General features: G+C 36.8%; 1 protein-coding gene across 6 annotated transcripts in view; it reads left to right on the forward strand.

Moving 5' to 3' along the window:
* Sybu (syntabulin) overlaps positions 1–17,273 on the forward strand; it is a 109,128-nt gene that overhangs the window by 50,284 nt on the left and 41,571 nt on the right. For all 6 annotated transcript variants that reach the window (XM_047562114.1, XM_047562117.1, XM_047562122.1 and 3 more), the window contains one exon: positions 11,539–11,736. In XM_047562114.1, the coding sequence (XP_047418070.1) occupies positions 11,539–11,736 (198 nt within the window). The remainder of the gene's footprint in view (positions 1–11,538; positions 11,737–17,273) is intronic.

Genomic DNA, 17,273 nt, shown 5'->3' on the forward strand with positions numbered 1-17,273 from the left:
TGGGTGTGCTTGTATATAAGTTGACTTTTCTTGCTTGCAGGCACGGGATGTGCCCAAACCTCCCCTTCTGCTCAACTTGCCTCTCTTCTGCTCTGAAGGTCCCACCCAGGTCCTCCCACTAGAGCAGAGGCCTCCTGACCTGGTACTTCGGGCCGTCCTCCTGCCCCAAGGTCCCCTACCTGCTGTTGGGCTTCCCATTCTCCAGAGGAGATCTGTTATTTCCAGGCCACTGCTCTCTCTTTACAGGGAAACCAAACCAAGCTTCCAAATGCACAGCCTGTGCCCATCCTCAGGATCATGCTGCCCACCCTATCCCACCAGAAACCACATCCACTGCCGTTTCTCAGGCCTCCTTCTCTTCACTAGCTGACCAGTCTTTATTCTCCCTCTTATGTGGGTGCCTGTGAGGAAAGGATCCCTATAAGACACTGACCTAGTCCTCAGAATTATGGATCCTAACTTTCCCTTCCAGTTATTTTGTGTTGTTTGTGAGGGTTTTTTTTTTTTCTTTAATAATTATTTTTTAATTCAAAAGTAACAAAAACTTGTTATTATAAAATATGCAAACACATGGCAAGTGTATATAATCACATTTATAGGATTTGTTTTGTTTTGCTTTTTGCTGAAGATTATGCTCTCAGTGAGCCTTCCTTTTCATTTGTTAGGTATTTATTGAATACCTGCTGTATGTGAGGCACTATTCTAGGAACTGAGCTCAGCTCCTGCTCTCACGGGTTGTGTGTTCCAGGTAGTGCCTGTGACTATAACTGCTTGTTAGCACATGGAAGTCCCCCCTCACTCATGTCATTGTGATGACAGACCAAAATTACACTCTACTGAGGACCATCACTTAGTCATTCTTCTGTGGGTGGATATTTTGTCTGGGAGGTTAACTTTCAAAATTCAGAATTTTGTTTTCTGAATGTTACTGGAATTAGACTGTATAAAAGCATATTTCTTCTTTTACTCCCTTTATTTTTTTCTTTTTTTAAACAAGTAGGCTGAGAGGGTAGCTCAGTGGTAAATCAGGTGCTTAGCATGCATGAAGCGCTGGGTTTAATCGCCACTCCCCGCAAAAAAAAAAGTAAATACTACCTAAAACAATTTTTAGTTTCCAATTATAAAACTCAGTTGTTGCAATTTCATAAAGTGTATAGTAAGCATTGGGTTTTTTTTTTTTTTTCCTTTTTTACATTTTTATTCCTTGCTCTATCTTGACCACCAAGTCTTCAGATTCTCAGTATGAGAAAAAATAGAACTGAGTAGAAAAATTCACATTGCTTCATCACAGCTAGCTATAATCTAGGCATCCTTAGAACGCATGGGAGCCTCCTTAATATGAGGCTCTCAAGAGATTAAGAGCCTTCCTGGTCTGTGTCTGCTTCTTCCCCTCCTAGTCTTCCAGCTCTACTTCCTCTCTGTCCCCCTTGCCTCCATCTCCTCCAATCATGAAAACAATTAAGAGAATTGAGCCTTTAAAAAAGCATGGCTTAGAAACTGCAAATAAATCTATATTGCAAAGGAGAAGGGAGGTCAGAAAGGTTTGTTACGTGCCTATTTGGGAAAGATCATAACCCCAGGAAAGAAAGAACAAGAGAAATAAAAGCTTTCATGACAGGTGAATTCACCACCCTACTTGCCAGACTTACCTCCCTTCTGGGAGTGACAGAGCCACCTGTTTCCCAATTTCAGCACCAGAAATTCCAGCCCCTCCTTGACCAGAACGTCTGGGTAGATTCATTACATTAAATATTTTGGACCATGATGTTTTCCCTCCAGATTCCCTCCCCAGGGGCAAATCACACAGTTTGATACTTGGTAGAAAACCAAAACCAGGTCAGGGACCCTTGGAGAGCTCTGGGTCCTTTGAGGAAATGGAGCTTTGTGGCCTCAGTCCTCTGTGTGTGTCCGTTTTCCTGCTCTGCCCAGGGCTTCACCAGAGGACTTTTATGGGAGCACTCAAGGCTCCAAAATAGCTCAGAAATCCTGGGAATGTTTACACGTGAAGTGATTATTTTGTCTCCAAGAAACAAGGGAGGCAGCCACTAAGTAATGATTCCGCTTTCCACTTCATTTTTAGAGAGAGTGGTTCCGTGCCTTAGCCAGAGGCGCTCCTTTGAGTTAGCTTGACAAGCTCATTTCCATCAGCATGCTCTGAGGGAGGCAGCATTCAGAGAGAAAGAAGCTCCCTGACCCCTCATCTCTGTGACTACTGTCCCCTTTCTGTGCTCCCCTTCACAACAAAACTTCACCAAAACCTCTGTCTCCATGATTAGCCCTTCTTAAGTGAGTGAGTGGCAAATCTAACATTCCCTTGCTGTCCTCATTGCCCTTGACCTGTCAGCAGCAGTGACACAATGGAACAACCCTTCACCCTCTTTGGCTTTTGTGACCCCACCCTTGAGCATTCTTTCTGTCTCTCAGATCACTCCCTGGTCACCTTCATGGGTCCCCTTCTCTTCCTGCCCTCCCCAAGGGCTGTGGGGGCTCTGTATCTTCATATCCTGCACCTGTAGGGTGGTATGCTCTTGACCTGCCCCTGAACTTTGTATTCACTTATCCAAGTGTTACTTGATTCCTCCAGTGTCACGTTTAATTAGTGCCTCAAAATTCCCATAACAAAACCACAATTCTTGATTTCGCCTCCTACATATTCATAAATCCATTTCTGTTCAACCAGAAATGACCACCATATATCCCCTTGTTTAAGGAAAAAAACTCCAGATTTCCTTCCTATTCTTCATTGTCATGAATAAATGCTTTAAATTATTTTCCCAAAATATCTCAAATTCATTTACTTTTCTAGTCAAACCACTCTTCACTTCTCAGTTGTACTGTGATGGTGGCCAGATGGGTTGATTTGCTACTGCCCTTTCATTCCCAAAGGGGTCACACAGCATAATAGTTAAGGTGGAGGCACCAAAGTTAACCTCTCTGGATTCATACGATGACTCTTCCTTCACTGATTACAAACTTGGGGAGGTAGCTTAAACCCTAGTGCTAGTTTTGTATGCCTCCTGCAAATCTGAATGACAATAGTGCCTGTCTCAAAGGGATATTAGATTAAATTAGTTAAGACATGTTAAGTATTTAAAAACAGCACTCACTACTTAATAGGCACTCCACAAGTATCAGCTAGATACATTATCGCTAATTCAGTCTGTTCTCCTTTATGAGCAGAGAACACATTTTTGTTGTCTTGTGTTTAATGCATACTATGGCTTCCATTGCACTTAATGATTCCTGGCTTACAGTCCTGTACGTGTGTGGGCTTTTGCTTCTTCGACCTCCCTATCAATCATTCTGTCCCCATCAGGCTCCCTTCAGTTTCTTCCATCTACCATAGTTGGTCCTATCTCAGAGCTTTTTGCACTTGTTTTTCCTTTTGCCTGGAATTTTCCCTGATTATCTACTTTTTAATTTAATTTTAATTTTAATTTTTATATTTTTGGTCTCAACTAGGAACTTTCCATGACAACTTATCTCATGAAGTCTTTCCTACCTCCCATCTGTTTGGTCTACATAACATCACCCAGTTTGTTTCATTAACAGTACATCAAAATCTAAAATGCCTTCTTTATAGAATTCTCTACTTAATTGTTTTCGTTCTCTCCACATCACTAGAACTCCTTGAGGAAAAGGATCTGAGTCTTGATCATCATTACATCTCTCATACATAGAATAATACCTGGCACACAATAGGAAATCAGTAATAATTTGTGAAAAAGAATAAGTGGGTCGGTGGATGGATTAATGGGTGGATGAAATTCTTATACCTAAATATTGGCCACTGGCTAGTAACATATTGTATAATTCTGAAGCTAAATTAGTGTAGAGCCTTGTAGACTTGTGACTTCTCACTATGAAAAGATGCTAAAATTTGGTGGAGGAATAGAAGATTCAAATTTACTTTTGAAAACCTAGAATGCAAAAGTATGTGTTCTGTACATATGGCTACATGTGTTGAGGCAGGAACTCTAAACAGAGAGTTTCTTGCCCTTAAATTTTTGTGGTCTGCTTATTATGGGATGGCTTTTTTCTAACAGCTTCCTTTGTCTGTTTTTAATTTGGGCATTCTCAGAATTTCTGATGTTTCCTCTTGGAATAAACACAAGTAGACAAAAAATTAAAAACAGCTAGCTAAAAAAACAGGCACTTTGTCATACAAACCTGAGTTTGAGTCCTGAGTCAATTACTTAGTAGCAATGTGCCCATGAAATTCTTAACCTCCCTGAGCCTCAATTTTTCTCAACTGTAACACATTGTTAAAATTGCATGATAAAAACTAGTGTGCTGACCACATGATGGGTACTTAATAAATGTTAATTTTCTTACCTCACCTAAATCCTTTCAGTGCATGTGAAGGGTGTGTTGTAAGAATTTTGCATGACCACATTTAACTTTTGACATTTTATCTGTCTCCATCAAACTGTCTTTAAAAATGCCAGTATCTGAAACAGTAAGATTAGTAGTTACAGCAGCATCTGGTACATAGTACTTAATAAATATTTACTGAATGAATGGATAGTCAATAAATACTGCTTTTAATCATGAGAATAAACTAGACTTCCATATAGTTCAAAGTAATGTTTTCTTAAAATAGCAATGATTTTTCCCTTAAATTATGCAACTGAACACTGAATAGCATCAAACCATAACTGAATGTTTCAAGACAGTATGGCACAAAACCACGTTTTCTTGTGCCTTATGTTATTTTTAAGCATGTCTTCTGGAATTGTTCAGTTCAACATTTTGGAAAACCAGTGAACTCTGAGATCTAAATTCAAAAGGGAACCAGGAGGTGTAGAGATGCTTCTTGAACTTTTAAGTAGTATTCTGTTTGCACTCTCTGTAACCTGGTGTTTTATTCTTATATATATTTGGTGCAAGGAAATTTAATTAGGTCATTAAGATTTCCACCAAATGTGTTTGATAGTATAATTGTTAAGCACATTTGTTGAGTATCAGGAAATTTTAGAATACACATCCACACACATGTGCACACACTTTGGGCAATCTTAATAGGTTAAAACCTAACAGCAAACTAGGTGAAATATGACAAAGGATTTCATATACATCATTAAGAAAGCCTGATTATCCAGATAGAAAACTAACCTAAGGACAATTAAGAAAATAAGGAAAAAATAGATCAACAAACATGAAAGACATTCAGATTCATTCATAATTAAAGACTTTCAAATCAGAGCATCAAAAATCCATTTTAATTATTAACTTGAAAAAGTAAAAATAAAATAATATTTATTACTGGCAGGAATTTAATAGATGGAGTGCTCTCATACAATAATAGGACTATCAGTTGTCTCAAACTCCTTAAAAGGTTTAGAAATTCTACTAAACATGCATTCTATGAGCTAAACAAAAATTGAACCAAAGATGTATGTATAAAATGTTATTAAACCACTTTTAGTAACAGCAAGAAAAATAGAAAACTAAAGTACCCTGTGAGATGGAATTGATCTTTAAAATCCTATGTTCATATCTATTTTAAATAGGTACTTATTTAAATAGGTACTTATTTATAGGTACTTAAATAGGTACTTATTTAAAATAACATTTTCAAAAAATTAAATAAAATATTTTGAAACTGTTTAAGATGTATTAAGAAATCAGAATAGTACAATGAACTCTGTGTGCTTATTTCACTTTAGCCAGAATAAATCATAAGGAGATATTGCTAAATAATAGGAAGATATTACTATATTTATTACATCTCTCCTTTTTGTATCTTTTGCTGAAGTATTTTGAAGCAAACCTCCAGACATCATGTCATTTCATGTCTACCTATATACATCAACATAAAATAAATAAATAGTCTGGGGATGTAGTTCAGTGGCATAGAGCTTACCTACTATTTACAAGGTCCTGGTTCAGTCCCCAGCACTGCAGCAGAAAAACAAAACAAAAACCATGTTTTCTTATACAATTACAGTGCCTTTGTAATTACTAATATAATTAATGTAAGTCCTCCCTATGGTAGAGAACACTGAAATATCCTTAATTGTCTCAGTAATGTCTGAGTCCTTCCTCCTGATCATTTTAACCCAGAGCTCAACAAACTTTTTCTGCAAAGGGCAGATAGTAAATATTTTCAATTCCACTGGCCACACAGCCTCTAGCAATTATTCAGTTCTGCCATTGTTGCTAGAAAAGCCACCATAGACAATAAAGAGGACTGGGTATGACTGTGTTCCAACGTTTTATTTGCACAAGCTGGCAGCCTCTGGCCTTGACCTGAAGGCTGCAGTTTTCCAGCCCGTTTAGCTCATTATTTTCCATGTCTTTCGTAAGATGGGCTTTAGCTTTAAAGCCTTGATTAGATTAGGGATCAATTTTTTTTTTTTTTTTTTTTGTGGCGAGAATACTTCATTAGGAGTTCTGTAGGTTTCCTTTCACATCCCATCAGATTGTCCCCCTGATGGTGATGCTAATATTTGGTGGGTACATGCGGGTAAGGCCTGATCCCTACACTGTAAGCTCTTGATTAGCCTTTTGTCTAATTGTGCTTGTTACCTAAATTAATTACTTCATTAGAGGTTGCAAAGTAGTAATTTTTTATTTGTATTATTGTTCTCCTTTTATTAACCAGAATGCTTCTGCACAGAACTTTCCAAAACCAATGGAAGATTTCAGTTACATTCAGTGAAATCTAGTATAGAAAATGTATAGAAACACATTTTGCAATCAGGATATATGCTAATTTTTCCTTTTAATTGATAATTTTCCATATAAAGTGTCACTTCCAATGATTTCCAGGACATTGGGAATTTGGGGAGTGAAGAGGGCCTTTCTCATTTTATTTTTATACTTTTGTGTGAAGATGAATTAATAAATCCTTTAATATGTCTACGGTTATCAGTCATCTGCATTAATGTTTTTTTCATGCTCGAATTATTCCATCTTTGGTTAATGGGGACCCCTTTGTGCTGGTTCCTTGTGTTAGCTTCTTTCTTACTAACCTAACAAGTTCCTAACAAGGATTATTCAATGACAAGATAATGAAATTGTCTATAATATATGTTGAAATTTTGATAAAACAAAAAGCAAGCAGGCAAATAAACCATATTCATCATTCAGAAAAGTCTAATGAAGTATGCTAAATTGTTCAATGTTTTCTGGGAAACACAATTATAGGAAAATAGTATTTATTGTTTTAATTACTTCTTAGTACTCTTCTGTACTCCAGATTTCCTCACAATGTGTTAATTTTATAATAGTAAAACGAAGTTAAAATTTTTATAAGCTCAACAGAAGATGTTCAAGTTCTTTTCATTTAGCAAGTTCCTTTAGCACATTTAAAATAAGATTTAAATTAGTTCAAAAAGTACTTAGACACATATTTTCAGAATTGTTAATAATTCTGTTAATTGATAATAATTAAAAATTTGAGCTATTTCTCATGTTCTCAAAAAGTTTGTAAGGTAAAGACAGAAAAACGATTTAAAAAAAAATCAATGTTTAACAATATCCATAGAATCATAAGAGTTGATTGTTTCTCCCTTCTGTCCTTATAGGCCTTGGGAACTTATATTTCTTAATAACAATGTAGAAAATACTCTGTAGTATATTTCTTACAGCACTTTAAACAGACCACATATTCTTGAGGTTCCTAGATCTGTAAGTATTCTTTCTACCCACTCTTAATTCTGTGTGTTCATAGAGTCTAAGAAAGTTAAGAAGAATAACAACATAGCCTATTTCTGAATATCAGTTGAAGCCAAAATGTAAATTAGTTTCCTTCACTATGGAAAGTGATCTTTAGGTATGGCCTTGATGAGGTTACTTTTACCTAAGTTCCACAAGGGACCATTCAGGACCCATCTAAGTGGGAGTTGAAATATTTGACACCAGAGGGAAATTATTCCATATTTACAAATGAGTCTCCCTTTGCACAACATGTAAAGTGGTCCTGTTTCTTTTTAATAGTTATACTTCCATGAATAATAGAGAAAGAAATGTGGAAGCTCAACTACGTAAGGATCGTACGGAAAGGGGATATTAAACTCTTCCCCCTCCAGTAGACCAAGAGTCTTCATATCCTCTTCCTGAATAGTCTTGGAGCAAAGCTTCCCTCACAACATAACCAGGTGGAAAGTTCTTACCTTCCTCAGGCATTCTCTCGGAAATGTGAAACATTCTATTCTTTTTGGATAGATCATTCAGGATTTCCGCCATTGCCTTCCCAGAAATAGTTCTATCATTTCTATCATAACAGAAATTTTTGTCATTGATAAATTTTTATATTAACATATAAAAGCTAGACTTATAAATATCATGTTCACAAATCTGTAGATTCCACAGGCCAAGTGTATGTCAGGGTTGCAACAGGAAACAGAAGGCACACTCAGAGAGTTGAACTGAAGCAGGTTTAATAACTCCATCTCTTTAATACATGTAGTGCAGCACATGGTGAGATTAGATCTGAACAACCAAACATCAGCTTTACTTCCCTGTTCTTAGATTCTTGATGTAAATGTGAGCTGTGAATATTTACATCGAATTTTGAAAAGTAGTAGTATGATCATCTGAACTGGTAGTGAGCACCCACCTATGTGGTGAAGAAAGAGAGTTGGGGAGGGAGACCAGGGAAGGAACCCTGAAAGAGAATTATTGACAATATAACCATTCTTTGGTGATGCACAGAGTAAAACCCCTCAGGTGCCACAGGTGACCAGATGACTCTGGCACATGTACCTCTTTGCCTGTGCTGGGGTCTTATTTTTATGCAAAGTGTGTCTTCTATCATAGGAACTAAGTTATTGACTGTGCCCTTTCTGAACTAGATTCCTCTGGTTGTGTGATCCCATAGACAGCATAGGCAGACATCTCAAGGTACTCTGAGAACTCACTGATATTTTTGGTTAATAGACTTGCCAGTTTTCTAAGAACTGTACACTGATAGTGATATATACCAACTCTTTTTGACTTTTCATAAGATGCATCTGGATGAGGACAGGGTACAATACCTGTGGGCTGTTTTGGTACCAGAACCTGATACATATTTGTTGAGCCAATGAAAGACCCTTTCTTACATTACTATTGTTTCCCCCACAATATGAAGCACAATAATAAAGAGTTAAGAAATGGTTAATGTAGTCCCAGGGGGAGCTCGAAGCAGGTAGATCACACATTCAAAGCCAGCCTCAGCAATTTAGCAAGGCCCTAAGCCATTTAGCAAGATCCTGTCTCAAAATAAAAAGGTTTGTGACTCAGTGGTTAAATGCCCCTACGTTCAATCCCTATTACCAAGAAGAAAAAAGAAAGAAATGTTTATGTAGTTTATGTAGTGATTCAGGTGCTTTAAGAAATACCCATAGTTCAAGATTTATTTAGGTATTATGTTCTCATTCCCTGTCCCCGAAATACAGACTGTAAATACGAGTAACAGGTGAGGCACACACTCCAGGTGAAAAATTGCTACTGCCCTCCTCACACTGCCACCGCTCTAAATAATTTCAATTCTCAATTTTTATCCAGACCCTAGCACTTAATTCTGAAATTACTGGTACTGAAAACATGACAAGTACATATTCTTTCTTATTTAATTCCATCAAACTGTTTATAGAACCAAACAAAACACATTGCTTTCTCTTTATTGAAAGCATTATTTTGATAGCATTTCTCAATACTGTTTCTTAGAACTGGAAATTGTTTAATTTTGTCCCTTTAAATCTGAGGGTTTTCAATAAAAATGGCTTTTTAAGTTAGACATTCTGAATCTCAGATTTTTATTTATTTGGGCCCTCTCTCTTTCAAAATAAGTAATTTATGGAACTGAGTCATAAAGAAATAATTTTAAAAGCAATTGGTAATTTTAAATGACTAGATGTCATTGATTTGAGTTTATCTGCTTTGGGATAGGAATCCAGAGAGTGTCTGTGAGGTGATGTGCAGACCTGTTTGAGCCTTGTGCTGAGTCTGGCTGAGTAATTAGCAACTTTGCACAGCTAGAGAGGAGTTCAGGTGTCTTTGGGTTGAAGCTGGGGACATGCAAATCTAAGGGAAAGGCCGCCACAGTAAGTGATGAAATAGCTGAGCAGGAGTAGCCTGGAAGGTCTCATCACTCCATGTAGGCGGTTGTTTCTTTGGGGGTCCAGGAAGGACATAGCGTGTTTAAAGGAGCAGCAAAGGCAGGAGGCACGAGCCAAATACCAAACATATTGATTCCAGAAACAGTCTGGGGAGGTCCTATGAATATTAATATGCCCAAAAGTTAAAAAAAAAAAAAAAAAAAAGACATGGAAAGAAATGAATCATTTGACTAGTGCCAAGTTCACTTTGTTCCAGGAACTGGGATATTTCATAATAAAAAAATGAAATAAAAGCCAAAAATGAAGCAATGGCAATTCCTTTTCAGATGGATTCGAGGCTTAAGTCAGGCAATGAGTATATTTTATTCAGGTCTAGTTCTGTTTCTGTCATTATTCCCGCTGTTGAGTCTGAAGATAGTCTTTGATAGATGGCGAATTATTTTGGTTCTCTTAATATTCATAAAAATTTAATAGTGCTATAAATGATCAATGTTACATATCATTATTCATTCTTTTGTCTAATTAGTTGTCATAGTTGGCCTGGGCATCAAAATATGTCCATATAATAATTTTTTAGTAATAAAAATCTACCAGACTGACCAGTTTGAGTAGGCATTACTTGAGTAAGTAATTCTAATTTGGCTTTAAATTACAATATCTTCCTCCTCATCAATTATAAGTGAATTAATGAACCATCATAAATACTTAAATAAATAGGGAAAGGATTTATAGGAGTCAGCAGTATGAATTTCCTGTTTGCCTAATAAACATCTTCACAGGTCACTTCATATCACACATACTAACTTAAAATAATGAACCTGGTAATAAAAATCAGTAAATTGAAAGTTAAGGGACTGTTTCTAAGTTGAATATCATTTTCAATTTACCAGTTCACTCCAGACAGAAATCTATCTGGTTGATATATTTTTGGTGGTGTATATGTGATAAAACAGGCTCACTTCTTTGCACTTCCCTGAACTTCCAAAGGCAGCAGTCTTACCTATCAAACTCTATTAGCCAATTGGTGAACCAAGCAGTCAAGTATTAGGTGTGGTCAATAATATTTGAGGAACTTTATTTTCCTAACACAAACAACTCTGAAGAGTGACCCTGAGTTGTTCTGGTGAACTTTTCATTACTAATTCCATCAAAAGTGTGTGGACAGATAGGACCCAAAATTATACTAAATAAGGATATTCAAACAGACATATGTTTAGGTTTTCACATTGTGTTACAGAAATATTTGTGATCAAGAAATCTATTAATGTTTTGCCTTACTTTAAAATGCTATTTTCTTTGTTAATGTGAGTGACAAAGAAAAATGAAATCATCAAAGAGAGTCATCCACAGCAGTTCACCTGGCCCACCTAAGCCAAGCACGTGTGAATGCACAGGGCGTGTACGTGTGCGCCTAGAACCCTACATGGCTTCTCGCTGCCATCATTGATTTCCTGCCCTCATTAAGAACTTATCGATCCCTGTTCTCTAGATGACACAGGCTGTCCTAGCAGCCAGTCAGTATCTCCAGTGAAGACACCCTCAGATACCGGGAACAGCCCCATTGGCTTTTGCCCTGGAAGTGATGAAGACTTTACCAGAAAGAAATGCACCATTGGAATGGTCGTTGAGGGAAATATCCAGTCAGCCCGATATAAGAAGGAATCAAAGTCAGGCCTTGTAAAGCCAGGTAAGTGGACCAACTCTTCATATTTTATCTGGGTAATAATATGACTGAAGCAATTTTGCCATTTGAAACAGAACATCTATATATCAAGTCAGGAATCACTAATCCCAGTACCCAGAAATATTTTTCAAGGGGGTAGGGTGTCGAGTGGAATATTTTTTTGTAATAGTTGTTACTAATTGAGTAAGTATAGTGACCTGTGTTTCTACTATAAAGAGATTTCTATTAAAGGAACCAAGTTGAAGGAATATAAGCTGCATGATCTAACAGATATTTAAATTATATGATCAATTCTAGCTAAGATTATAAATTATAAAAATAAATTGGTGCCTTTCAAAGTGACTACTATTTATGAAAAGAACAATTTATCTTGATGCTAATCTACAGAGCTGAGCATGCTTGCTAATTTACCTGCTTTATTTTCTTTTAGAGATTTAAATATGAATATGATGTTATACATATGCAAATAGATGTTCAATAATTAGAAAATATTCAGTGATATAAGATGAAATTAGGATAAATATTGCAATGAGTGTGATACCACAAGCATTGGAAAAGGTTAATTTTCAGAATCTACAATATATAAATAAATGTTTTGTATCTCAGAAACAAACAGATATATAGCGAGAACTTTAAAATAAGAGGACCTGAGCTAATATGAACTTTTGGAGACAGCTTCTGTGTCACTTTCTTTTCCTTAAATCCACATTTACACTATATGTTTATACTGAAAAGATGCGTTAGAGGCTTTCAGGAGTCCCCATTCCACATTTGCCTTTTAACTTTTGTTTGATGACATTATTATACAAGGTGCTGCAGATGATTTTACTTTGATGGGGCCAAGGCTGTGTCCTGTGTCCTTTTCTGTTGGGTGTTTGTGTCTGTCTGCTTTTGAGCTTCCTGAATAATTGCTGTGCACAGCATATCATAATGGATTATTCTTCCTCTTGCTTTTGGTCGGCCAAAGAGAATGTCATTTTATCTCAAAGAAAAACTTCAACTGTATGAAAAAGAAGTGAATTGCTAATTGTCCTTTGCTTTGGAATAGTATGAAAAAGAAAAAGCCTAATACACAATTGGGGAAGAGAGAGAGTATATAAAAGACAAAAAGGAGTATTATAAAGTATATGGGATCCCCTTAGTATTTAAGAAAGAAACAATGAGCAAAAGAATGTTGTGTAATTATAGCCAAGAAATAAAAATATTATCTTGTGTACCCAAGGAACAAGACTGCCATACTTTTACCCCCCTCAGCTCAACTGTCTTTTTTAAAAATTGAGATATAATCCACATATCATAAAATTCACCTATTTCAAGTATAAGATTTAGTGGGCTTTAGTCAATTAAAGTTACTGTACAAACATCACCATTATCTAACTCCATGCCTATTAGCAGTTCACTGTCCATTCTCAGCCCTGCCCCACCCTGTCCCTGGCAACCACTAACTTTCTCTCTGTCTGGATGGATTTGACTGTTCTGAACATCTCATAAAAATGGAGTCATACATTATATGGCTTTTTGTGTTTGACTTCTTTCACTTGTATTGTTTTTAAGGTTAACAAGGGTATATGTATCAGTACTTGTTTATTTTCATGGTTGAACAGTATTCCATTGTATGGATAGTCCACATTTAGAAGTAGCCTTTTTTAAAAATAATTTTAGGTTTATAGAAAAATTGAGTGAAGAATATTGAAAGTCCCCCTGGATCCCCTCATTACTAGTACTTCCCGCTTCACCTGTTTAAACAGCTTACTTTAGTGTGATAGTATAACACAATTTGTTTATCCATTCATGATTTGATGGACATTTGGGTCATTTCTACCTTTAAGCAGTTAAGAATAATAGTGCTGTGAACTTTGGTATACAAGCTTTTGTATGAACTTTTTTTTAGTTCTCTTGGGCATATACTTAGGAATGAGATTCCTGGATCATATGGTAACTATATGTGTGATTTCTCAAGGAACTACCAAAATGTTTTCCAAAATGGCTAAACCATTTTACCTTCCACCAGCAATGCATGCGGATTCCAGTTTCTAGACATCCTTCTTAATACTTGTTACTATCTTTTTTTATTATAATCTTTGTGTTAGTCTGTTTTGTGTTGCTGTAACAGAATACCTAAGACCAGGTAGTGTTGAAAGAAAAAAATTGTTTCATATAGTTTTAGAGGCTGAGAATCAAGGTCAAGGGGCCCAAATCTGCCAATGCCCTTGCATAGTAATGTAGAGGAGGGCATCCCTTGGCAAGAAAGGGAGTGTGCCAGCTCAAGTCTCTCTTCTTATAGAGCAATTCCATCAGGGGACTATGGGCCTATACTACAGGGGGAAAAAATGCCCATATGCACAAAATATTATGTACTAAATTCAGAGGTATATTTATTAAGATTTTTGAACCTAGTTTTAATGATTCTTGCCCAAAGGCAGAGCCTAAGGCAAAACTTTTATCAATTGCTTCTGATTTAATTGCTCACAGGCTTAAATGTCGCCTAAGCAATCTTTACCTGGTGTTCTTTTTATTTACTTGTACAAGGTAAAGGGATCCACTGAGTGTCTTAGTTGCCTAAAATTCCTCACATCATCATTCCAAAGGATGCTACAACTTTGGAACAGGACTCAATTCTCTACAGTAAACTCTTTGTATTTGAGAAAAATCTGCACAGTGACCTATACGTCTTTGAACTTTTGGCCTGTCAATCTAATAAATATGAAGAGAGGAAATCCCGGAAGTGAGGCCCCTGACTGACTCTGCATTTCTAAAATACAGAGACATAATCTATCACAGCATAAGAAGATAATGCTGTAGGTTAAAATGGCTTCCTCCCGGCCCGAGCTCTTCCCTCCCCTCAGCCAAGACTGATCTCCAGCTCTCCATGTGCGCTCCACTTTTTAAAAATAAATCGACTCATTAAAACCGATACCAATTTATTAAAATAGCAAGCAATTAGTGACTCTTGTATATGTGCTCAGGGATCCTTTAACATTAAGTAACCAAAGCCCATCTAATTTTAGGCCCACTTTTCTAGATTCTGGAGCACTGCAGTTCACCTCAGAAAGGAGTTATTGAAATGCCCCTGAGGTCAGTAAGATAAAGAGCTAATAATGATCACAGGGTCTGTGATGCAGAAAGATAAGGGAAATATGTCACAGGATGCTGGGAAGGTTTGGAAAGGGGAGCTGAGCAGTGAGCAAGCCTGTGCTTTGCCAACAGGGCCCTGTGGTGCACACAGTAGTGAACACTTCCTGCCAGGCAGGAACTCCTTCTGGAAACTTCTTGCAGGTGGTGAACCTTCTGTCATTTTGGCTTCTATCACTTCATACCTATGCAGATTTAATTAAAAATTGCCAACAAGGAGCAAAGAACACCATTCCTATGGTCTGGTAGGGTGATGGCTTTGTGTTTTCCTGTTTTCTTTTTATCCACAGTTCAGCAATATATACATTCAAGGCTGAATCTCCAGAGCCTAATTTCATGTCTGTATAAAGCAGGCATCCAATAAAAATTTAAATAGGAAACACAGTGTGTACTTTGTGCAAGGGATTAGGGTTGTTTTTTTTTTCATGTTTACAGCACATAATTTATTAGATGCTCAAACAGGAAAAAATGTGATTGAAAACAGACCAAATAACTAAAAACTGGACCTTCATTTGAATTATACAATCAGAGCCATCATCTCTGATTTTGATTTATAGTTGAATTTCTAAAGTTTTTTTCAGTGCATTATAACTATACATAGTAATGGAGTACATTTTGACATACTCATCCTCTACTGGCTTCCTTCTGTTTATTTTTTTTTTAATTGTTGCTTTATAGATATACCTAAAGGTGGAATTCACTGTGGTGTGTGTACACACACACACACACACACACACACACACACATCATAATTTGGTCAACTTCATTTCACAGTTCCTCCCATTTAAGGGAGGACTGAATGTGAGGTACGTGGGGAAGGGTTGCAGGAATGACCCTGTCATCATCCTGCCTTTAGGAAGCTTGTAATTTAAGGAAGAACACGGTGAAATAAATCCCGATGAACCCTGCAGATTAACAGAAAAGGAATGAAGGCCTTCCAGGGGGAAACTTTTTGAGGAGTCCTAGAAGGTGACATTCCTTCCCCTGAGGTGCTTCTCTAGTATCAGTCTGTAGTCAGTTTCCTGATGGAACTTTTTAACCAGTTATGAAAGGCCTAATTGGATTACTGCGAGAGAGTACATTAAGTGACAATAGGGAGCCAACTTTCTTGCTTGATTTATTACTTACAGAGTATCTTAACCCAGGAAAGAAAAAGATCCACTGCCATTGTTTCACAAATAGAAGCACTAAATCCTTTGTCCACAGACTAGTTGGAAGGGTGGAGAAACAATTACACAAATTTAAACAAATAATTAGAAAACGTGAAGGTGATGATTAAGGAGATCAGGAAAGAACAAGTGGTTAGGGTCACTATAATTGAACAGAAATCCACATTTAGAAACCTTGAAATGTTGAAATCTGCATTTGAAAGACGCCACTGTATCTCCTTAGCATTCAAACCAAGTTAGTATTCCCTTGTTATCAGACACCACCCAGGCTATTGAAATAGGAGCCCTGCAAGCTGAACCATAATAACCTCACAACAATAGCCAGGGATTGGTTACTTTAAAAAAAAAAAAAAAAAAATTTCCCACATTGAGAGGCATTTGCTAGAAAACTCAGAAGGCACCAAAGAGGTTAGTGATTAATCAGCACTGAGTCCCTTGATAGAGCCTCTTTCACACACAACCATAGCCCACAAATGTTTCTGTTCTTATCAAGAGCATCATTTCCACTTCAAAGTTAGTTGTGTAGAATAAAACGACAGCTTATTCTTGTAATAATTTGAGCTACCTATAGTAGTTCAAGGAGATTTGAGCACCTAGGCTTCACAGCTGCTCCCCATGTGTCTGTACAGGGGGAGAGGGAGCCAGACTGTATCCTACACACTAGGTCCAGATCTTCTTATCTCCATCTTATAACTGTGTGATCTTTAGCTGCTTGTCTTCTTTTTTGAAACTTTGTGCTCTGCATCTATATAAATGGATTATTAAAAAGACTTTTGAAAGAGATTAATTCCTCACTATATGGTAGTGAGGGCCATTTGTAGTTCTTAATAAAGATGTAACAAATTCCATGCACCTTATTTACAGGAAAACTCTTAAAACCCTCACATAGGACTTAAGTTTATTTGAAATAAAATTCTAGCTTGTCTTATTAGCCCAGTTCACATAAAATGAGAAGAATACTTGATAAAGGAAGACAGTGTGACCAAAGTGTGAATTGACAGCTGAAGGCTTGACAGTGAGCCAAGAGATAGGGAAATAGGAAAGAGTAAATGAAAGACCACTAAAAGCCTAGTGACCTCTAAAGTGTTATAAGCCATTACCAGCTTCAAATACTTGGTGGCACTTAGTGCAGTAATTGATGTAAAAGCAGACAGAATCATTGTGATGTTGGAATTTGGAAGAAAATGATGGGTATGAAGGCAGAAAAATGTCTTACACATTTAAAAATATTTCTATAGA

Source organism: Sciurus carolinensis, chromosome 1 (assembly GCF_902686445.1).
Source record: "Sciurus carolinensis chromosome 1, mSciCar1.2, whole genome shotgun sequence".
NCBI lineage: Eukaryota > Metazoa > Chordata > Mammalia > Rodentia > Sciuridae > Sciurus > Sciurus carolinensis.